The 24993-nt window shown below is 38.5% G+C and overlaps 1 protein-coding gene across 2 annotated transcripts in view; it reads right to left on the bottom strand.

Moving 5' to 3' along the window:
* Positions 1–12613: 12613 nt before the first annotated feature.
* TGM2 (transglutaminase 2) overlaps positions 12614–24993 on the bottom strand; it is a 60879-nt gene continuing 48499 nt past the window's right edge. For both annotated transcript variants that reach the window (XM_051979350.1, XM_051979351.1), the window contains 3 exons: positions 19135–19295; positions 17866–18002; positions 12614–15666 (listed from right to left, as the gene is read on the bottom strand). In XM_051979350.1, coding sequence (XP_051835310.1) covers positions 15519–15666; positions 17866–18002; positions 19135–19295 — 446 coding nt within the window. In that variant the 3' untranslated portion in view covers positions 12614–15518. The remainder of the gene's footprint in view (positions 15667–17865; positions 18003–19134; positions 19296–24993) is intronic.

Here is a 24993-nt window from a genome sequence, read left to right on the forward strand (position 1 = left end):
TTTCTTATGATGAGTTCCAGAAACTCCATTTTGAGCAAGTGTATAGACTTTTCCATTTTCAACCTTAGAGCCCCCTTCTCCCATTAGTGAATATCTCCAGGAACCTAAGTTTTGAGAAAGGGTACACTCAGACCAGCCATCCTTTCTCTGGACTCTCTGCCCCCTTCCCGGTTAGGTGAATTCTCTGAAATCAGGGACTGTCTTTTTGCTGGTTATCTGTATCCCTAGTGTTTAACACTGGGCCTGAGGGCATATAGTAAGCACCTAAAATGCTTGTTGACTCAAATTGCCTTAATCTTATTTTACACCTGTACTATTGCAATAGCCTGCTGATCTTGCTTTGTTTCTTTCCTCACTCAAAACCATTCTCTCAGATGCTAAAATGATTTTCCTAAAATGCAGGTATGATCCTTTTAATAAATCCCAGTGATACCCTATCACTTTCAGAATTAAACACAAAAAATTCTCTGGCATTTAAAACTTTCATAATTGATAGATTAGATAAGATAAGATAGATTAGAAAAGGCAAATGTGGTGAGCTTTTTCTTCTCAAAACTCAGCCAGGTGATAAAAATTCAGATCTTTTATTATCTCCAATATAGCGCAGTTAGTTTAGAGGTCTATCTCTCTACTTGGTTCCAAGAGCTCCTTCCGAATGTCGCCAAATCCAAAGGTTTTGTCCTTCAGCCTCTGCCTCTGCTTTCTTCAGCCTCCAACCAACACAGAGATGGAATGAATCTCTTGTCTCCTTCACTTGGGGCTCGGCTAGCTTTCTGGTGAGTCTTTCAGACCAGCTTGGTCTCAGTGGGGGAAGTGCAGAAGCCCAGCCACCAACCACAGTGGTGTGAGATGAAGATGAATCTGGTTGTACACTGAACTCTCCACTCGTAGCTTTATCCTCTGAAAACTCTTCTTCTGCTACCAGCCAGCCAAATGGAAAATATTCTGTCTTGCCTTGCCTCGGAGAGAGGGCTTCTGTAATTCCGCTGAAATCTCCCAAAGTGCTCTGTGTCTGCACCAGAGTGCTCCTCTCCAATGCAGCTGAACTCTCTTCTGCCACCAGCCAGCCAAGTGGAATATATTCTCTCTTCACTGGCCTTATATCTGACTCTTCTGAGAGAATGGGATTATGGGTTTTCTCCCATGGTGCTCTCTGGCCCCTAATTTCTTCTAAGAAAAAAAGAGTAGGCCCTTCCTATTCTTTTGGTCGTCTTTTATCCCCCTTCTCATCCTCTACAATCTATTAACATATTTTGTTGATCTTCTGTCTCTGGATTCCCATGCCTTTTCATTGTCTTTCCTTTATGCCCAGAATGTTTGCCTTCTCTGCTTCCCTTTAAGATACAGCTCTGCAGCAGCTAAATGGAATAGTGCGTAGAACACTAGCCCTGACGTCCGGAACATGAGAGTTCAAATTCAGCCTCAGATGTGGGATCTTGGGCAACTTACTTAACACTGGCTCCAAAAAATCCCAACTAACCAAAAGATTTTACATTCTGCAAAAAGTCTTATTTCCTGCTACCATCTATCTCTTCTAGCCCACTCCCCAAGTTCCTTTGAGATAATCTTCCATGTACTCTGATTTGTCTGGCATGTACATAAGTGTTTGCATTTGAATGTGATCCATTTGAAGATAGATACACACGCGCACACACACACACATATTTATTTGCCTTTGTATCCTCAGCTAAATGAATGTTTGCTAATGTCCTCCCTGATTCTTCTAGTGAGTAATGACCTCCCTCTAGCTCTGAAATCTCACAATATATGTATATAAGACAATGTGTTTAGAACTAATCTATGCTGTGGCAATTATGTTTATCTCATAAATGCAAGACACCCCAATGTAGGAAGTACTGAATAAAAAATCCTGGAAGAGTAAGTGCTTTATTATTGCCTATGAATTATTACCCACTTTACACCTATAAAATGCTTTAAAATCTAGAAACTGACACAGTAGAGTTGTCAGAAATTTAGACCGTAAACATTTAATGGCACCTTTGTTCTTTATTTTACCATGAGACCTGTTTGAGTTAATGGCTGGCTACCTTTGCAAGGGATGAGCTTCTGGGCTCTTCCAATGTTTCCAGGGTCCATCCAGGGCAGTGAAGAGCAGACTGCTGTTTCTATGAGAATAAGCCCTAGGGATTTCAGCCATAGGATAAATAAGATTCCTTACTCACTTCCCTCTTCCTTGTTTGCCCTCTCAACCAATTATAATCCTCATAGATCCCAAAGTGTAATTGTGGGAACAGAGGTAACATAATACTCTATTACCCCACCAGTCACTGTCCAAGAACACTTATGAAGCAAGAGAAAATAACATCAGAAATGAGACATTTCCTGTCCAAAAAGGAAAAGCTGGAAAGCCTTTAGAGCTGCTACTGATTACACACCTTTATACAAAAACCTTTTGATCTTATGCAGATTTGGAGATTGACAGCTTTGTTTGCAGCCTTCTTGAGGTTTCGGTTAGCTAGAGTATCTGTAAATCCTTTCTTGGATGTATAAGTTTTGAGGATGAAATTAATTTTTCTCAGCATGGATTCTGATTTATTGAAAAATCAGTCATTTAGAAAGATTTGTTTCCCTGTACAGTAAATGAACTCAATCAGTTTTTGTCTTAATAGCAGGAATACAGACTTATTATCTGTATTCCTCTATTATTCCTTCAATAGATAAGTTCCATGTAGACTGGTACCTTGTCTTATCTAAAGTTTGTATCTATCAAAATACTGAGCCCAGAGTTCTCTGCATAGAGCAGATGTGTTTTAAAAATAAAAAGTGATTGCTGAATGAATGATGAGAAAGGTATAACAGAAAACCATACAATTGGAAACAGGAGACATGGGTTTTAGTCTCAACTCCACTACTGACTTTGTATGAAATTTCTGTCTGGGATTCTCTAATAGAAAGGAATTTAACTGTATAATCTGACTCAGAGTGTCTATAATTCTGTAGTACATTTCTTGGTTTGTATCAGACTCAGTTAATAAAGGGGAAAGGAGTTACGATCTTCTTGGACCAAGAGGGTATGAATGTTCACTTGCCCTGAGATGTAGAAGAATTCAATAGTGCTCTTCCTTCTTGTCCAGTAAATAAGTCAAGTCCTGTGGTTGGGGGGCCTTTGGATATTGTATGAGGTGTCTCCAATTAAGGGAGAAAAGGCCAAACTTTGTTAACAAGTCAGGATTAAGACCCCCTTAAGAGTTGGGGAAGTCCTTGTTTTTACCCTCACAGAAATGAGTTGCACCCACTGCTGTGTGCAGTAGTCAATACAGTAATCAACCATGACTGCCAAAGACCAGTGATGAAACATGGTACTCTCTTCCTGACTGAGGGGTGTTAGAATCAAGGTGTGTTTTTTTTCTTTATATGGGGAGGGGTGAAGAAAGAGATAGTATTAGTATTGCCTTTCCTCCAAAAAAAAGAAAATCCGGTCATAAAAGCATTTTTTGAATTCACAGAAAACTTCAGATTTTAAAAAAATGGACAGCTTTGAAAATAACATGTTGAAATGTGTGTATTTTATTTAAAGTATTTTAGTATTTATTTAAAAAGCGTGATGTAAATAAAGGTTTGAAGTTTCACATATATTTTCTGTGTGAAAATGTTTTCTCATCTTTTGATCATTAAATTTGGAATAAAAAGATTTTGGCATTCTCATTAAAGAATTTTTAAAATGATTCTAAGGTCCCTTTCTATTCTAAGATCCTTGACCTTCCATTGTTTCTATGTAGTTAACCCTAACCCCTCCTACTTCCCTCCTCTTTCCTACCCCAAGCTGCTGAAGGAAATCATAAATTTACATTTTCTGGATCTACTACAAATTCACATTCCTTATCTAACATGAGTTTAATACACATTGTTATAGGAAAATCTAACTCATTTTTTGTTCCCATCACTTTCCTTATAGTATTTGTTCCAAATGTTCTCTCCTTTCTCCCTCACTCCCTCTCCACCCCAGATTTTACTTCTGAACTGCTACTTCATTGAGAGGGTTGGGATGATCATGGGTTTAAAGTTGAGAAGGACTCAGATGTCATCTAGTTAAGCACCTTGCCCAAGGTCACACAGGATATGGTAAGTCAAGGATTCAAACTGTCTATAACCAATGCAACATGCTGCCACCAGATGCAGGTTCTCTCACTTCCCCTCATCTGTTTCTTTCATCTTTTCATTGTTTTCACATTCCTTCCTACTTCCTTCTGGTTTTGAAGTAATAAGTCTTCCTTGTTAATGAACACCCCTTAACCAGGTAGATGTAATTGGTTCCCTGTAAGATAGCCATGGAGCACTGCATGTGGAGGTTTGTGACTCCTGATTGGCTGAGAGACCTCTCCCTCTGTGATCCTGGATACATTTAGGAAATAACTGAATGAGAGGGGCAAGTGGCCATGTGGGAAAATCCAGAACTCCAACACATTTCTTGATGCTTAGTGCTTTTGCAATCTCAGATATTGCTGAAAGTAAACTTCCTAGGCACAATGATTTTCTTACTGATATCTTTGCTACTGAGTCCTTGATTCTTGTATATTCTGTCATCCAATCTATTATTTCATCAGTTAACAGTTGCTTTGATAAACATTTGTTCACTGTTATCCATGATTGTCCTTTTCATAATATCTTTGAGGATAGAGCTGAATTGACCAAAAGTTAGTTAACTTCTTTTCTCCCCTTTGGAACAATCAAGGGAAATTTTGTTTTTGTGTTATTTTGTTTTTTTTAATCAAATTCCTCAAAAAGAGCTAAGCAACTTATTTGGTGGTTCTGTCATGTCTGAGTCTTTGGACATATGGCAATACTATTTTGTTTTTTTTTTTTTTCTTTTGGCAAGGATACCAGAGTCTACCTTTTCCTTCTCCAGGGGATTAAGGCAAACAAGGTATTTGCCCAGAGTTTTCTGGGACACAGCTTATGTCTGAGATCAGATTTAAACTCAGATCTTGCTGAATCTAGGCCCACCATTCTTTCCACTGAGCTACCTGCCTACCATTAGCTCCCATCTATTCAATTATCCTCTCTCTGTAAATAATTCTCAGATCTAACAATTGCCTATTAGATATCTCAAAGTGGATGTCATACAGACATTTTAAACTCATCAAGTCTAAAATGGAACTCATTATGATACTCAAAAAATTCCACTGGCTTCCTGTGACCTCTATAATCAAATGGCTCAAAAGGTTCTTCATGGCATAATCCTCTTCTACCTTTGTACTCCCTTTACATCTTAGACCTTTCCACATATTCTTTGATACAGTGATACTGGCTTCCTTGCTGTTCCTTGGATAAGACACTCCCATTTCCCAACTCCAGCATTTTAATTGACTGGTCCCCCATGACTGAAATGCTCTCCCTTCTCATCCCCACCTCCTGAATTTCCTGGTTTTTTCAAATCTCAGATAAAATTCTACTTTCTGTAAGAATCTTTTTCCAGTCTTTTTATCATTTCCAATTTATCTAGTTCATAGATAGTAGTTTACATGTTTTTTCCCTTATTAAACTATTATCTCCTTGAAAGCAGGGACTCCCCTCAGTCATCTTTTTTGTATCCCCATGACTTAGCATAGTTCCTAGAACATATTAGGCATTGGGACATTTGTTTTTATTTCTAATTACATCTAAATTCTATGTCCTTTCTTGAGACCTTGCTTTTTTAGAATACCCCTTTCATTCATATTCAGTCATTCTCTCCTGCCTCTTACGCTGCCTCTCTACTCCAGTCTATAAGCATATTCAGATATACCCAATCCTAAAAAGCTTTCCTTTGGATCGGCTACTCTGTAAACCTATCATCCTGTGGCTTCTATTTTCTGTACTAGTTGCCTTCTTGATCACCCTTTAAATCTTTTTTTTTCAATCTGGTGTCTGTCCACTTTACCACAAGAGGTCTCTCAAAACTCATCTTTAAAAAATAATCCTCTGTGTGTGTGTGTCTGTGTGTCTGTGTGTCTGTGTGTGTCTGTGTGTCCTTGATTCTTCTCCTGTGGCTTTAATGCCACTATATTGTCATTATATTGCCCTTTTAAGTATGCTTTCTCTGTCTCTTTCAATGACTACTTATCCCCTTTTCCCTTAAAAAAAAAAAAAATAGGTGTTCTATTCTCGTCTCATTTGGCAATTCCATTCATTACCACTTTTAGGTGATTTTTTTTCTGATCACCACCCTAATTTCTCCCTATAACTCCAGTCCTATATTTGGCCTACTAGTCTTGAATGTTCTAATGGCATTTCTAACCCAATATTAGAACCTAATTCCAAAAAGGATCTTAATATTTTTTCTTAAAAACTTGATTTTTCCTTTTATTTATAATGGCATTTTCCTTCTTGTTTAATGTTAACATTATTATTAACCTCCCTAGCTTGTAACAAATCTTAGAATCATCTTCAATTCTTTGCTCCTTTTCATATCACGTATATCTAGTTAACTAATAAATTCTTTAACTTCCACATCTACAATATCTCTTTTATTTCTCCCCTCTCTCCACTCCCATTGCTACTATCTTGTTCAGGCTCTTATCCATTCTCTTTTAGTACATTAAAATGTTGACAGCAAATTTCTCTGTTAAAAGATACCATCTGAAATTGAGTCAAATTTATAATAAAAGCAACTCTTGCCCAATTAATAAATGATCACAGTATATGAACAGGTAATTTCTAGAAGAAGAAATCAAAGTTATCAAATAGTAATATTAAGAAAATATTTTAAATCACACCTAATTAGAGAAATGCACATGAAAATAACTTTAAGGTACCACCTTATATTCAAGAGATTGGACAAGATGATAAAAAATAAAGGAAATCAAGAATTGCTAGAGGGGATATGGGAAAACAGACATTATTAATGTCTTAATCAGCACTATGAACTAGTCCATTCTGGAAAGCAATTTAGAACTATGTTCCAAAAGCTATTAAACTTTGCATACTATTTAATCCAGCAATATCACTACTAGGTCTATATCCCAAAAGGATGAGAGGAAATGGAAAAGGATCCTAGGTACAACAATATTTACAGCAGCATTTTTTGTGGTAAAGAATTGGAAACTAAGGGGATGCCCATTAATTGGGGAATGGCTAACCAAGTTGTGTTATATAAATGTGATGGAATACTATTATGCTGTAAGATATAATGAAGGTTTTAGAGAAACCTAGGAAGACTTATGAATTGATGCAAAGTTGTGGTGTTTTTCTTCTTTAAAATAATGGTGGTTCTCTCTGGGAGCAGGTTTCTTGAGGAGGTTTTCTGGAGGCAGCCTTAGTATCAGTTAAAAGTAATAATTACTCCAAAATGCAGCCAGCTGATAAAATGCAAACGTTTATTTTCTCCTTCCAGAATAGCCCAGTTAGTTTTTCTTAGAGGCCTATCTTTCTGCTTAGATCCAAGAGCTCTTGCAGTTGTCCTTTGCCTCTGCTTTCTTCAGCCTCCAGCCAGCATCAAGGTGAAAGTTGGAATGAATCTGACTCCACCTCTGAGAATGGGCTTGTGGGCTTCCTTCCAGAGTTCTCCTTTCTGACCCCTGGCAATGTTCCAAAGTGAAGTAACTTGAAGCTCTAAGAGCTTCTATATATATGATCTCCCAAAGGTTGACTCCTCCTCTGAGGGAAGAATTAAGGGAGGTGTGAATTCACAAAGTTACAAAGTTAACTTTGTGAATCTCCTATACTTATGAACTCCAATGAGTACTTAAATACTTCTTGATTATATGAGCTCTCTAAGGTATGAACATAAGCATTGTATCAATTCCATTGAGTTAACCCTAGGATTCTAACATCTCCCTTGAGTTAACACTAGGATTCCAACACAAAGTGAAGTGAGAAGAACCAGGAGAACAGTTAATACCATAACAGCAATATTAAAAAAAAAAAAAAAGATAATCAGCTATAAGAGAAATTTTGATCAACACAATGACTCACTACAATTCCAAAGGACTTCCAAAGGAAGCATGCTCTTCATCTAGAGGTAGTGTACTAATGGATGCAGAACACAAATGGAAGTATGTGTTTTCCTCTACCTCTCCCTCCCTTCCCCCCTGCTCTCTCTCTCTGTGTGTGTGTCTCTCTCTCCTTCCCCCCTTCCCTCTGTCCCTTTTTTTCTGTGTTTGTGTGTGTGTGTCTGTCTTCCTCTGTTTCTGTTTCTCTGTCTCTTTCCCTCTCATTTTCTATGACTAGAGTTGTGTAATGGAATTTGTTTTTCTTGCCTTCTCTGGTGGGTGGAGAAGGGAGAGGAAGAAGGTAATTATTTGAGAACTGAAAATAAAATGAAAACAAAGAGGAACATTTTTTGAATCATAGTTGTATTGAATTTTTTTTTAAAGAAAAAAAATGAAGGTTCTGGACTCCTCAGAATGATGTTCTTCAATGAATAAAATAAAAACATGCAGGATTTTAAAGCCAATTGTATTTAAACAAAGTTATATGTATGTATAAAATGTATAAACTCCAGATTAAGAATGCCTCCCTAATCTAGTCTCACTCTAATCCATCCTCCAAACTATCTGTTTTTTTTAATATGCCTCTTTGATCATGACCACTACTGAAAAAAAGCAAAAATTTTTTGTGGCTCCCCTCTGTCATTCAAGATCCTCAAATCTAGTTTCAACCACCCTATCTAGAGTAATTTCAGACTACTTTCCTTTCATCTTTCTGTATGAGAGGCAAACTGAAAAACTCTCTCTCCTTCTCCTCATACTTCTCTCGGAACTAGACTAAATTCTGCCACTTCCTCTATTACTTGAAATCCCTTCTATTAAGGATCAACTCAGATGCCCCCTCACCCATGAAACTTTTTCTTACTCTTCCCCCAGCCACCCTTCAAAGGGTTCTCTCAAATTTGTCATCAAATTTTGCCTGGCTTTCTTCTTTGCATTTATCTCATTTCCCCATGTATCAGAGTTATTTGTGTAATAACTTTGTTATTTTTATATCTTCTTCAGTATAGGACCTTGAATAAATAGTAGCAGGCACTAAATAAATAGTAGTTAAATTAGAAATTTTATGATTTTACCTCAATGTTCATAAGCTACAAAGCTTATCTTTTTATGAATCTCATGTTGCAATAGAAATAACACTGAGCCTGAAGTAGGGTAGCATTGGTTCTCGTCCTAGCTGTTCTACTTTTTTCAGCTAGTCAGTACCTACTGCATAAACTTTGGACAAGTCCTTTACTCTGGGCTTTATATTCATGTTCCAGACAATGAGTATGTTTGCCTAGATGGTCTTTTTGGCATTTTATGTTTCTAAATACAAAAAAAAGAAATGAGGGATGGATAGGAAGGGTAGAAATGATAGAATGTGATCTCTGGCTCAGTATTCTCATGAATGTTGTCATGGAAACATGAATTAGACTCCCTTTGTGGTGGAGAAGTTCTCCTGGGCCATGAGTGACATCTTGGGGACGAAAATGTGAGGGATTGTTTAACCCTTAAGTATTTGTCATTTGGGGAGCTCCACATATATTCAAGATTCATTTGAGTTTAATTTTTTTGAATTAGCTCGCTTATCTTATTTTAAGATTGATTTGGGCCACATTATTTAGTTTCCTATGCTTTTGCCTATTTCCATAAAAAAAAATGGAGATTGTCTATGTTTTATGCTCCCCTGGAGGTATTTTGTCTGGATTCATGTTTGGGTTATCCCACATATGGGAAGGATCAATGAAGGAATTTTCACCGAGGACAATTTGATTTCTCACCTAAAGGTCCATGAGTCCCTATGTGCTTTAGGAGCTCATTTAATGCTAGATTTTCTGTCCGAAAGAAGAAGTTTGTTTTTTCTTTCTTTTTTTCATTTTTCTGTTTAATTCAAATTTTGTTTTGTTTTTTTCCTAGTTGACTTGTGTGAAGATAAACTTTTATAAGTAGTAAACAGATAGTAGCCGATTTGTATTTGGAGGATAATTATGATCTCCAGTCATACCGGTTATGGTAAATCTGGGTCCTCACAAAACAAAAGCAATAATCTAAAGTTTAAATTTTGAGATTGTTTAAGAACTGTGCTGAGTGAACTGCGTGGTACTCTGCATGGCATATAGAAGGCCATTAAGAATTATGAGTTATGGATTTTGTCAAGATTTTTTAGTATAAGGGATTAGGAATATACTTGAAAGGTTATCATTTGAGCCTCCTCAGATTCCCAAAGGACTTTCATGAATAAGGGATGTGGATGGATATACTCAAAGCATTCCAGTTGATTTGCTAGGGATGACAAATATTTGAGGGGAGCCTGAGGGCTTTGGATTCCTGTGAAGCTGGGTTCTTTCCAGAAGGACATGTGCCCCAGACCTTTGTTAAATACATGTGCAACCAAAGATTCCCAATTGGGTCTTTCATCCCCATAATATAGATGTCAAAGCTGATTAGTGAGTGGGCCAAGAAGAGCCTTAGTAGGTAGGCTTTAAAAGAAGAGGGCATCTTCATCTTTCTTTTCTTTCCTTTTGAGAATGTTCTTTGGGACTCTGCCAGCTCTCCTTTGGATTTCCAGCAAAGGGAAAGGGAGGATTTAAATTTCCTTCACTTCCCCAGCAACAGCTATGATAGTTGCAAGAAAATTGCAGTAAGAACATATGCTTAGTTAGGTGAGCTGGATCCTAGACTTCCAGTCCCTAGTTGCCTCTTCTACTTTGTGTTTCTTTTTCTGAATACATAAATCTAAGTAACAATCCTGAGAGGTGGATGTTTCTAGCCTTGACAACTGCCTCATGAATTTGAGAGCTCTAGAGTCTTTGAATTAGGAGCTGGTTGTCTGGTGGGAAATGTTTTGTGCAATTATGCCCAAGTCATAGGAGACAGCATAGCCATGCAGATGATCCTCCCTTGTTGTCCAGAAGAGCAGAACCTTGAATTGCTATTCAGACAGTATAGATGGAGGTAAAGCTAAAATCTGCACAGTAGTCCCACGAGTTTCTTCAGTATCTTTACTATAATAGTGGTGATGATTTGTAGTTTGTTTTAAAATGTGTTAATGCATACCTATGAGTCTTTTGTTTTAAGCATTTCATTTGTGGTAGAGGAAATATACAGTTGTCCTAAAATTTATATCTATCCTTTTCCCCAAAAGGATGCCTTTAACTTATTTTAGAGGACACTATAGATATTAATCTCCCACAATATAACCATATCTAAGTTTTTACTTGGTACTACAGTACAGGTACATAATAGGCCAGAGACAATGAAAAAAACAAAAACAAAAACCTGAACCTTCTCTTGTAGGGATTAGGCTTCCCTTGGAATTCACTCAGATCCTCATAAGTCCAAAGCAGGAGTCCTTTGTTAGAACAGGGGCTCCTGGGCTCAGTTTTTTATAAAACCTGTCTTCTTCCTGCCCCAAAGGCATCAGTTCTCACATATATACTTCAGTGTATGAGACAGTGCACTGTAGTAGAAACTGAATTCTTTGGAGTCACCAGAGTCAGCTGCCTTAGGTTCAAGTCCCAAACTAGACAACTCACTGTGTGACCTTTGCCCAGTCCTTAATTTCTCTGGACCTCATTTTTCTTTCCTGTTTGAAGTTCTTTCAACTTTATGAATTTGTGATTCTCTAGACTGATTTGGCTCTGGCCCTTTCCCAAAAGGAATTAGTATTTTGAAAGCTGAGCTGAAAGAGGATGATGCTTAATATAAATCACTGACTGGCTAATGGTAATAAATTAGGCATCAACTGCAGCCCTTTTGGTTAGAAGGTGATACCTATAGGCTGTTTTGAGAGAGAGGCTACAATTAAGAAAAAAAGAACAAGAGCTTACTCATGCCCACTAAATCCACAGTGCAGGGTGCATTGGATGACAGCTTAGGGTGCTCTGGGATGCCACATAACCCTCTGCAAGCCTGTAGAAGCTTATTATGATAATGATTAGTCTGGAATGGGCCAGTAAAGGGCATAGTGCCTGGTATTTTGGGCAAAGAACTTTAATTTCATTCCACTCATCATAGGATCATACTATCTCAGAAGGGCTCTTAGGGAAAAATAACATTTAACATAGTGCTTTACTGGGTTCCAGGCACTATGCTAAGCACTTTACAGTTATTTCATTTGATCCTCACAAACCTGAGAAGGTGCTTTTATTCCCATTTTACAGATAAGGAAACCTGTATGGGGATGGACTTCCTGAACATGTAATGTCAAACCTTAAAACAGGGAATGTGGAAACTGGAAGGAAGCCCAGAAAATAAATTTTTAGAACTGGAAGAGACCTCTGAGACCATCTAATTCAACCTCTTCATTTTATAGATGGCCTAGAGAGAAGTTTACTGTCTAGTGTAGGACACTGGGAAGGTCACTTAAACCTCTCTGGGTTTAATCAAATCGTTAATCTCTAAAGTCTCTTGTAGTTCTAAATCCTATAACTAAAAATGTGTTAGTGATTGAGCTAGACTGGAACTTCAATCTTTTGGCTCCCAGTCCCAAACTCCTTTTGCCCCATTGTGATAGGTCTTCTTTGTTCACTTTCCTTTTGTCCCATTAGATCAGCACTGGGGCAGGGCACAGAAGGGGTTGAATTATGTAGTTGAATTCAACTCCATTTCCTGCTACTGCCCACCAAACCATGGGTGGATGTTGGAGTCCTACATGAAAGAGGAAGTTGAAAGACTTTCTAAAATAAACCAAGAACTAGTGCTTCAGGTGAAAAAATTTATTTTGCTTACTTCAGCATATGTGTACTACACAAGCATGCCCAAGTGGCTGGCAAGGGCCGACATATGGGGAGATATGGGCACAAATGGCTCAAAAGCAAGTTCCCCTGCCCGCTTTGCTAAAAAAAGCTTGATATAAACTATGGACAGAATCAAATACCATTTTTCCTCACATTTTAAAATCTTGTTTGAAGAAAACAGAATATTTCCCTAGTAATAATAACAAGTCTGAGTGAAACTACCAAAACCCTTCATGTCCTGTTTTCCAGACAGATACCATTTCATACTGATATAGTGCTTTACAGTGTTGTTTTTTTAACAGTAGATTCATAACCATTATGAGATTCTCAAAACAATCTTATAGAGGATTCTTATTCTCATTTTACAGACTAGGTAACAAAAGCCAGGAAAATTAACTGCTTGGGGTAATCATTTTTGTTAGAAACAGGACTAGAATTTAGGTCCTCTGACTTTCAGTCTAGGAATTATTCTTCTGAGTTTCTGTCTCCAAACACCTATACACATTTTGGGTTCTCTGTCTTTCTGAGGCTTGATATCCTGGATCTAACTGGAGGCTGGAAGATGGTAGAGAATTAAGGAATGGTTCATTACCTTTCAGATTTTCAGATTCAAATCCAATTTCATTTACTAGACAGATCCTCAAATGTTGTGTGATACAGCTTGAAATTGAAGCATGAATCCTCTCCATGATATTCCAAATGGTCATCCATGAGTAGAATGTAATCTCTTTGAGGGCAAGCCCTCTCATTTTTTTTTTTTAAATTTGTATCTCCAGAACCTCCTAGAATAGGATAGGCACTGAATGCTTTTTAATTTGTTGATTACTGGAAGGACTCCAGTGCTTTTAAGGCATTGTATTCCTATCTTGTATGGCTGTGATTTATTTTTATTCTTAACAAAATTTGCCTTTTTATAACTTCCCTCCATTGTTTGTAGTTCTGCCTTTTGGAACTAAATAGAAGTCTGATTTTTTTTTTTTTTTTTGGTAATAGTCTATGAAAGATTTAAAGGCAACTATCATCCCATTTCTCCTAGCCTTCACTAAGCTAAAAATCTCTAGCTTCTTCAACTTAAATTCATATATTCAGGTGAGTTCAGTACTCCTCACACTCGTGGTCCCTTTTTTCTGGCATATTGCTTCTCATGAAGTTAACCCTTTATTTTTTTAAGGCATATCATTGGCACACAAGTTTGGAAGATTTTGTCACAGAATCCCTGGATCAGTGTTACAAGGAATCTTCAAGTCCTTCTAGTCTGACCCCCTATCTGAATAAGAATTCTATCTTCAGCATCCTTAAGCTTATTAGATCTTGATCAAAGATGTACAAGCTTTGGCTTTGAAAACCTCTTCTCCTTGCTTCCCTATAAGTCTTCAGACTTGTCCTGAGAAGCTGAGCAACAAGGAGTGCCTGGGGTTAGGCACTGGGTTAAGCATTAGTACAAGCTAGTACAAAAAGTTGGGTCCTAAGAATCTCAGCTTTGCCCTTGGAAAGTCCAGTACAGTTACTGAGAAGGGTGGAAAAAAGAAAGGAGGAAGATATGGAAAAAGTAAGCTGACCAAAAGACATAATGACAAAGAGATAGAGTGTGAAAGCAAATTGAGTATTACAGTCACCTGAGAGTTGTTAGAACCTAACAAGCTATAGATAGCCCAATGCCTTTAAGAATGAGGCAGATGGGCTCCTATGGCCTCCGGCCTCTGACATGTGAATAACTGTGCTCTCTGAAGGACAGGATTATAGGCACTAATCCAGAGTCTCAGAACTTGGTAGGAAGGGCAAGGTAAAGAGACAGGGGTATTATGAGATTATCCAATCCAGTCACTTTCTTTCAGAGGAGGTAACAGAGGCCCAGAGATGGGAAATAGCTTGGCTAAGGTCACAGAGTCAAGGAAGAAATTGTATTAAAACAGAAATCCTGAATTTGAAGAAGCCTCAGTTCTAGTTCCTATCTCTGACAAGTAAACTCTGTCCTTGAAGCTCTAGGAATAAAAGCTCATTTTACTTCTTGAGGCAGCTTCATTCCTTTATGGATTGGCCCTGGTTTTTAAAATCTTTTTTTTTTTTGAGCTGAAATCTACCTCTCTGTAACTTCTATCAATTTCAGCAAAATGGGACCAAGCAAAAAAAAAAAATCTTCTATGTGAGCCCTGCAGATATTTCAAAACAGCATCTTTGCCTCCTTACTCAGCCCAGGGAGCTTTCCACGACATCCTACTTTTTTCTTTGATATGATACAGTCCCCACTATCAAGCTTCCTGATCCCTCTTCACTCAAGGTGCCATCTTTTTGCTTGTCTAAACCTCCCACTGTTTTCTTTAGCTCTGTGTGGGGCTAGCTGGGAGAACTAAAAAGGAGAATATAGATTGAAATTAATCATCCTGGTCTAGACCGTCTACATGGCCTGATGGTGGAAGAAGAGGACACCTGATTGGAGCAAGGGGTGTTGTGTCTCTATAGAAGTATAATTGTAGGTCAAGGACAGGATATTACCTCTTTGACAGTCACTGTCCATCATGAGAAAAGGACCCTGAGGGAACACTAAAAACCCTCTCTTCTCAGGGGGCTCTGGATTTTAGGAAGGATACTGAGCTAAAGAGATACAATCCACAGACTCTCTGACTCCCAAAGATGGCTGTTGACCATCTCTGATCCTGTAGACCTAGAGTGATGCAGAGAACCCCTATAGGCCCTGGAACATAAGAAGAAGGGAAAGACTCTTGATTGAATTTTCTTGTTTTTGTGGGGTGCAGTTTGGGAGTTTTCTTACAGGGTGTGATTAGGCTCAGTTGTATAGGTTAAGATAAGTATGAGGAAATGGGGGTTTGCTCCCCATGCCTCTTAGCTGGTGAGCGGCTTCTCAGTTGAACTATGGTCCAACAATCACATTCCAGTAGCCCTTCACTCCCTTCATTTTGTCACTTTCGAAGTTCACCACCAGCTTGTGCAGTCCAGGCCACTGGGGCATCAGGTCCACTCGGGTTGTGACAATGTTTCCAGGTTCCACTGGTTCAGAGCTAGAAGAAACAGAGAGATGGTAGAGAATTGGTCCTGAGATGCTCAAGTGACTTCTTGCCAGATCTCTCAGGGCAGTGCAGGTAGGCTGCGCAAGGGGGTAGGAGCCGGGGAGGGACAGACAGAGTTTCATCTAGGCTTGTTTAGCCGACTTGATTTGAAGCACCACTTTCTGGGTTGTTAGAAGAGACCTTAGGCATCCTCTAATCCCATTCCACCCATCACTCCTTACCTCCGTGCGCTCCTGTGTGTAAGTATATGTATGTTCATGACACGGTTATAAGTATGTACATGGATAGACTTAAAGCTTCTTAGAACTAGATGGGACTCAGAGGTCATCCAGTTCACCCTCTTAATTTTACTGAGAGGAACTTGAGACGGAGTAATTGGGATACAATTCTGAATCTACGTGGCCATACTCATGGGTATGCAGAGAGGGCGGATGCCTACATGCCAGTATCAGCAAACAGATAGAGGGCAGCAGAGGTGAGACTAGTTCTTATCTGTTGTAATTAGACCAAAGGATAGGTCAGGCAAACCTGCCTGAGTTGGAAGTGGATGTGTTGAAAAATTGAGGCTAGCCTATCTAAGGGGAATGTGAAACCTATATCTTTATGCCTTATGTAACCCAAGTTTCTGCATTCTCAGAGGTCACCAGGATTCCTCTCTCAAGACATATCAAAATGCTTTGTTTCATTCTGGGCAGGGAGCAACAGTGACATGACGTGAGCTTGCTCTGGGCAAGCATCAGAAGGATGGGCCTGGCTTTACAGAGGGTGAATGTTAGTAAGATTTAGTTAGGTTCATAATAGTCATCCCTTATTAAAGGGTCAGTGACTAACCTTCAAGATCCAACTGAAATGCCACCTCTTATTTGAAGCCTCTTCTGATTTTTCCAGCCCATAATGAATTCTTTCTTTTTAAAGCTCCCACTATGATAAATTAGTTTTGTGCCCTTTAGCCCTTGGTAATATAAAAACTTTTTCTAGCTACTTCTAGTGTAGAGCCTCAGCCAGATGGGTGGCTCCTAGAATGCAGGTTATTGGTGGCCTCTTTACCCATAATACAGATAAGAAGTTAGAAGCAACTAATGAGATTAGTGAAGTGAGATTACTCAGTGTTGGCTGGCTGATATATGGTAGAATATATCTCTATTGGTAGAATGGTAGGATAATATACTCTCAGCCATTCATTCTTTTCCTCTTCCATGCTGGGGAAGCTTCAGTCCTTAACCATAGGGGAAGCCAGCCTTAAACCTTCAACATCCCTGAACAGATAGGTCCCAGAATCTGAGAAGATCAGAGGACATCCAGACCAAGCTATTACCTGACTAGTAATACTTCATAAAACATTCCTAATGAATGGATATTAAGTCTCTGTTTGAAGGCCTTTAATGATGGAGAATTCCCACCATCTAAGGCAGACCATTTCCTCTTTGTCAAGGAGTCTTCTACATGAAGCTGAAATTTTTTTCATTTGATTATGTGTCATTACTCCTAGTTATAGGAATCACAGATTCTCAGACTTAAAATAGATTTCACAATTGCTGTAATCCAACTGATCTTTAGACAATAAATAAATCTCTGCCAAATGGTCATCTAGCTGGAGCCAAACAGAATCTTATATTTCCCCTTAATCCTTTACAACTTGGACCCTTCCTACATTCCCAGTGATCTTACATCTTAAACCTCTCCATATACTTTTCTACCAAGTGACACTGGCCTCCTGGTTGTTCCTTATGCATGACATTCCATCTAACATTTGAGAAAATTCTCACTGACTGTCTCTCATACCTGGATGTCTCCCTCTTTTAACCTTCTCTGACCCTTTTCAAGTCTCTTCAATTAAATTCTCACTTCTTGCACAAAATCTGTCTTTTCTTCATATGGATTAATATAGATTCCAATACGTGATTCTATCCCTCTTTGACTTGGACAAATAGTCATTTAGCCACCCCTGTGCCCTGTAAAGGGAGTTTAAGATTGGACCAGATGCCTTACTTTGAGGTCTACACCAATGATTTTCTAATCTCAAATATTTCTTAAATTTTAAAATCCACAATCTTAGCTCCTTTGTCAGATCCTTGTCTGGCATGGTCTCCAGTAACTTTACTGTCCTAGTCACTAGAGAAATTAGTTTGTGACCTCCCATAAAGGAACTCCCCTTCCCCTGAAGCCCACTTGTGTGAAGGGGACACTTACATATGAACTATCTTCTGCACCGGAGTCAGCCCTGCTCCTTCTGCAGTAAAGACACAATTAAGCAAGGGAACTGGGAGAGGGTTTTTAAGGGACAATTCAGCCACCAGCTTTCGAAGCTTTTTGGGTTCTCCTAGGATCTGCAAAAGACAGAAGAATGATATGAATTTCTGGGAAAATAACAAGGAGGCAGCGCTATAGAGGTGAAGGAAGCTCTGATCTGTGGGCCCAGAGACCTGAATTCTAGTTCCACTTCTATTATGAGGCTTTGGGCAAATTCATTTCTTTGGATCTCTTTTGTCATATATAAGATGAAGATAACAATCCCTGCTCTAGCTCCATTCACAGGGCCATTGAAAGAATCATCATTAGTGATGAGTAAAGAGTAAAAGTTCTTATTTACTAATATAATTGATCTCCTGATTTCTGACCTTGGAGACTCTTGTTACTGGTATACAACTTTCCAAGAACTAGGGTCAGTGGCTCAGTTAAGAACATGGTCTTAAATTGATCCATGTTACAGATTTGATCTTTGTGGGGGCCAGTTAATTTTGTTTTGTTCCAGGGCCATAGGAATTACCATGATTCTGGTTGTCCACTGCCATTACTCTCAAGGTGAAATCAAGGTTATAGAATGTCACAACTAGAAGGAACCTTAGAACACCAAAAATAGATTATCAGGACTAAAAGAAACATGAGAATATATAATATCAGACCCAGAAGGGAACTTCCACTTCTTTTAATAACAATAACTAGATACAGAATGCAGTTTGTAAAATATTTTAGAAATGCCTCATTTTCCCCTCACAACGAGAGGTAAGTACTGTTTTCCTCATTTTACAGATGAGAAAACTGAAGTAGTCAGAAGTTGAATGACTTGCCCACCATCACAGATCTAGGAAGTGTGTGAGGCCGAATTTGAATTAAGATCTTTCTGACTCCTAGTTAAATACTGTACACTGTACCACCCAGCTGCTTCCAAACCCATTTTATAGACAAAGAAGCTAAGGCAGAGAGAGAAAGACAAAGAGACAGACAAAAAAAGGCAAAAATGACAGAAATAGAGACAAAGGAACAGAAAAAGCCAGAGATGCAATTAGCTATGCCTTGATTCTGCCTCTGAGGGGAGAGGGAGAGAGGTAACTGAGCTCCATCTATGTCTGTCATTTTGTCCCTGGGAGCCCCCTTGGAGACTACAGTGAAGGTGGCTGCCTCTCATTGCTTCTCCTTCATTTTGTCCCAAAGGACAGAATGAGCAATAGTCCTCCTTACCCTGATCTTGATTTCTGGATTCACCAAGTAGATGTCTCGCTCCGCCATCAGGAAAGTCTGGGACTGGAGGACTTGGAGGAGCATCTTCACTTTAATAAGGTTGCTCTCATCCAGGTACTTCTGATAGTCTGAGTAGCAGATCCTCAAAGGTATTATCTTCTCTGGAAGAAAAATAAGGAAAAGTTCATTTTTGACATTTGAGGTATAGATAGATATGTGCATATGAATATATATATATATATATATATATATATATATACACACACACATATGTATACATTATATACTCACACATGCATATATAGAATTATATATATTTATGTGTGTATATATGATTATTGTTATACCAAACTGAGGACACAGCCTGCTTGCTGGGCCTTAGTTCTAGGAAACAAGGCAACTCCAAAATATTTTGACACTATTAACATGGATGATGAAAAAGCTAATCTTCAGCTGCTTTTCTCCCTACCAGAGCAGTGGCAGACCATAGTTGAGGTCTGTTTAAGGATCATTCCCTGTCCTTTCGTTTATGTACATCTCCAGCTATAGACTAGGGTCCTTTTCATCTTTAACTATTCCCTTTCTCTAAATTCCCAGGTTGCTGCCAGACTTTCATCACCTCTTGTCAAGGACTGCTGAAACATCCTCCTAACCTGTCTTCCTACCTCCAGGAGGAGATTTCCTGACTTTCCTCCCTCCTGTAACTTACAGCAATACAATGCCAGAGTCCCCTTCTTTCTGCCTAGCTCCAGAACAAGTGAACAATGGGCACTTAATACCCAGCATACATGATCCTATGATGGGCATTAGGGAAAGATAAGAGATAAAATGGAATATAAAGCAGCCTTGGCTCGAAGTGTTAAAGTTAGGGAGACCAAGAGAATGAGAGTGGTCATATTAGTATTGGAGGGACAGAGGTAGAAGAACCTATATCTGGAGAGGAAGGGGGAAAGCCCTAGAGCTACAGGAGCCAGAATATCTTGTGCTTCAGGCATATAGGGGAGAAAAGTCTGCTGTGCTTGGCCTGAAAACTTCAAATCATTTTGGGCTTAACTTCTGGTCCTTTCAGCTCATAGAAATGCCTTAAATCTCATCATCAAAAAAATAACAGCTGCAGGCAGTACAACCTTGCAAGGTCCAGGACTTTGTTAATCTCAAGATTCCTTCTTAGAATCATATCTAGGGGCTGGGTGAATTCTTGCTCTTCGTGGGTGGGAGATCACTGAGAGGCAACCAAGGGGAGGGGAAGGACTTTGGACTGGGAGTGGAAGCCCCACATTCAAGTACTTCTTACATGACCTGGAGAACGCCCCTGCCTTCTTCCATTTTCATAAAGGGTCTTAGATTTTTTTTTACATGCAAAATGAGGTCAGAGTAGATTCCTTCTAGCTCTAGTTCATTCTCTTCTCTGAGTTTCCCTTTCTACATCTGTGAAATGGGCATGATGACCCTTATACTAGTCATCCCAAAGACTTGTTGTAAGGATCCAAAGTAATAATGGTCCATGAAAATTGATAGTTGGATAAGTTGAATCGGGTATGAATGATTAAGGTCCTGAATGTAAAGTCAGGAAAACTCAGATTCAAATCTTAATTTGGATATTTTTTAGTTGGATGTCTCTGGGAAGTCAACCCTGAGTCTTAAATGAAGCAGTTGGACTTGATGGTCTCTAAGGCTCCCTCCAGCTATAAGTTTAAGATCAACGAGATTTGCCCAGTGCCATTTGGACAGCATGCATAAAGGCTATAATTCAAACCCAAGTCCTCTGACTTTCCACTATACCAAATGGACGCTGCAGACAGTGCAGCCTAGTTGGACCCCAAGTTCAGTGCTCTAGAGATTTGCTATACTACCAGCTGCCTCTAAAACTATGTAAACAACAGTTGTTGGGTAGGAGTATGGTGATTTCTTTGTTGTAGAGATTTTCCAAGAGAAAAGTCTTTCTACCAATTGAGTTCAGCAATTGATATGCAAATTATAGTTTTATAGAGTTATTTTGGGGTACTAAGACACCCAGTGACCTACCTAGGGTCATATAGACAGTGTGTGTCTGAAGCAGGACTTGAAGCTAAGGCTGCCTGACTCTTTGGTCTGCTTTCTAGCCACTACTCAATACTCCCTTTATAAATAGCATGTTAGAAGAGGGACTGGAAATGGAAGTCAGAAATGGAGTCAGAAAAGCCTGAATTCAGACCCTCCCTCACATATTTCCTAACTGTGTAATCCTAAGCAAATCACTTAATCTCAGCCTCAGTTTTTTCATCTCTACATTGGGAACAATAATAGCACATATCTTCCAGGATAGTTGAAAAGATCAAATGACATCATAAATTCTGAATGCTTTCCAAATTCTAAAGCACTCTATTTTGTTGTTCAGATGTTTTTCAATTGTGTCCAACTCTGTGATCCCATTTGGGGTTTTCTCAGCAAGGATTTAGAGTGTTTGCCTTTTCTCTAGTTTATTTTACAGATGAAGAAATAAGACAAACTGGGTGAAGTAACTTGCACAGAATCACAACAGCTAGTGTCAGAAGCCAGATTTGAATTCATAAAGATGAATCTTCCCTAACTCCAAGCTTGCATTCTATCCATTGTGCCACCTAACTGCCAAAAGCACTCTATAAATGCTATTATTAAATATAAACATAAGTGCTATTTTTAATGGAAGGAAAGGGATCTAAATCCTTCTCTGCCTACCCTTCTACCTGTGTTTTCAACTACAGTGGAATTCAGCCAGTCAGGAATATATTCATAAGGACTTGAGAACACTTACAAAAGAATTTCCCTTGGCTAGGCTTAGGGCAAAGATAAATATAGGTAAAGAGTAAGCAGATTCTATCTAGGAGATAAATGGTGATTAAATAGCTGTAGGAAGAATAGATTTGGAGAAAGCTTTGACCTGCTAATTTAATGGACTATCAATTTAATTACTTTTATATCAGACAATTGTAGAGAGAGGTCTCCCTCCTACTACTTTCCCCTTTGGAACCTAACAAGCCTGTCTAAGATTATTGATGGGAGGCCTTGATGAACTGATATAAAAGAGTTGGTCACTGACTTCTCAAATCTCTGTCTTCTGCCTCCAACCTATATTCCCACAGTTAAATTCCTAAAGCCTAAGTTAATTATATCATTCTCCTGCTCAAACTCCTGTGGCTCCTTTTTGTCTCTAGGAACAAATTCAGACTACTCTCAGTGGCATGTGAAACCCTAAAATGCCTCCAGTAGAGAAGTTGACCAGAGAATAAGGACAAACAAATCTCAAAAGAAGAATTGCAGTTAACCATATGAAAGGATACTCCAAATCACTAATAATAAGAGAAATACACATCAAAGTAACACATCAGAGCCTCACTTGGCAAATTGACAAAGATGACAAAAGTTTGGAATAGTCAATATTAAAGAGGTTTTTACAAAGTCAAATAAGTACCCATTGCAGGTAGAGCTGTGAATCAGTGTACAGTGTTGTGGAAGACACTTTGGAATTATATAAATAAAATGTTTAAAATATTCTTATGCTTTGACTTAGAAATTTCAGTACTGAGCACATACCCCAGGGAGGTTATTGGCAAAAAGAGGGGATCCATATACACCAACATATTTATAATGGAACTTTTTGTATAGCAAAGAACTGGAAATAAAGTAGTTAGCATCATCTGGGATGGGAGGGTAAGGAGAAGGGTGAGTAGCTAAATAAATTGTGATATATGACTGTTATGGTGCTATTATGAAATGAAGAACATGAAGAATTGTGAAAAGCATGGAAATTTTAAAATGCAAATTGATGAAAATGGAAGTAAGTAAAACCAAGAAAACAATATACTCAATGACAAAACAATAGAAATGGGAAGAAAATAACAATTGTAAAACAATCTAACTGAATCTTACAAAATCAGGACTAAAATCTCTGTCTCCTGACTTGCAGTTCTTTCTCCTACTCCATGCATCCATAAACTAGATACTCTTCTGGCTTACTAGTCATAAAGGTTAAGATTTAGGGGTAGGTATAGTTTTGGCCAATAAATGCAGGTTGACCACAGCACTTCTTTCATCTGTTGCTAGTTTGTTGTGGGACCTTAGCCAATTCCCTTCTTTGAACCTACTAAGTTTTTTGAGGACCTTTCCACATATGAGAGACCCTCCAGTTCTAAGTCTTTTTAAAAAATATTTTTATTGATCTTGTTTTTCCATACTACCTAAGTTTCTTCCTCTATCCTTCTCTGTTTTCCCTCCCAGAGCCATCCCTTATAACAAAGGTGGTTTTTTTTTTAAATAGAAAACATTCAGCAAAATCAATCAACATATAGAAAAAAAAAACTCCTGACAGATCTGTTTTTTGAAACCACAGTTGCTTTTTGTAATTTTGCAGCTCTCATTTTGTGATTATGTTTTTTCCCATCTATATTGTTTTAGTAATTTTAAATATATATATATATTATATATATATATATATATATATATATAATTTCCTCAACTCTACTGAGTTCATTTTGTATCTGTTCATGTAATTTCCCCATGGTTCTCTGTGTTCATCACATTCACCACTTCTTCAAGCACAATAATATTCTATTACTTCAATTAACCACTATTTATTTGGCATTCCCCAATGGTTGGCATCAACTTTGTTTCCAGGTCTTTGCTATTACTTTCGTTAAGTTTCCTGTCAAGTTCTGACACCCTGTGTTCTAGCATCCTAACAGGCTTAATGGATGTCATCAGTCTCTGCCTCTGAGCATTTGTGATGACAAAACATTCCTTGCTTTAAGAAGGTAGGAAGATGATTTGCTTAGGCTGGAAGTCCTGCCCAAAACTGGCAGAATTTGGAAAGATTAGAAAAGAATGGTAAGATTGCCATTTATTAATGATGAAGTCAATTCTGATGTCTAACTCATATTTCTCTTTCAATAAAGAGCTAAATTAAAGATTAGGAAGAACAAGTTTGTCTAAACAAGTTTGGAAAGTCTAGAAAGCATTAATATAAGGGAGATTAGGGAATTTTTTTCCAGGGCAAATGGACCTTGTTTTGGAATGATTAGAATGAAGCTATATGGGACCTTTTTGATACTGTTGAATCTGCTCATGGAATAGGATTTGGTAATCTGCTCTTTCCATTAGATTCCTGACAAATGTTCAGGCAAGCACATTTTTCTTATGTTTGCTGCTTTATACTATGTAGAGGGTCACAGTCAAGTGGGGAAACTCTGGGTAAGGTATAAGACCCTTCAGCCCAGAGGGAACCTGCTGACAGTGTCTGGTTCAGCTCCCCATCTCCCCTAAGGGCTCTTGGCCTTTCTGAGAAGTCAGGGGGCAGTGACAACCTGTGTTGAGATTGAAGCAGAGTGATACCAGGTGGAAGAGTGATACCAGGTGGCAAACTATGTACAATAGCAAGTTATTTATGTGGTCCTACTTGAGCAGTGTTGTTTTTGTTAAATATAAAGGGGAATGTCTTTGAAATAAATGGACTCCATTTTCCCACCATCCTTGGGAATCCCGCCTCATCAGTTCTCCATTAGGAAGGTATATTTTAATCACCCTGGTGTGAGGGCTCTAGAAAGCAATTGTACATTTTGTCACCCCAATTTGGGGACTCTAAAAAGCAGGACTCAGTATTTTAATCACTTCAACTTGGGGATCTAGAAAACAGGACACAACAACACTAAGGCTAAACCCTTAGTATAGAGAGCACCCCTCTCTGCAAGTAGCCGAAGGGAGGAAATGGATCTATGGAGGCTATAGGCTTTACTTCAACTCTGATTGGATCCTTATTCCTTGAAAATAATGGGCCCTATCTCCATCCATAAGACCGAGCACTGCTAATGTGGGATCCGGAGATCAGACTTATTTTGAAGGATGGAT

Source organism: Antechinus flavipes, chromosome 2, assembly GCF_016432865.1.
Source record: "Antechinus flavipes isolate AdamAnt ecotype Samford, QLD, Australia chromosome 2, AdamAnt_v2, whole genome shotgun sequence".
NCBI lineage: Eukaryota > Metazoa > Chordata > Mammalia > Dasyuromorphia > Dasyuridae > Antechinus > Antechinus flavipes.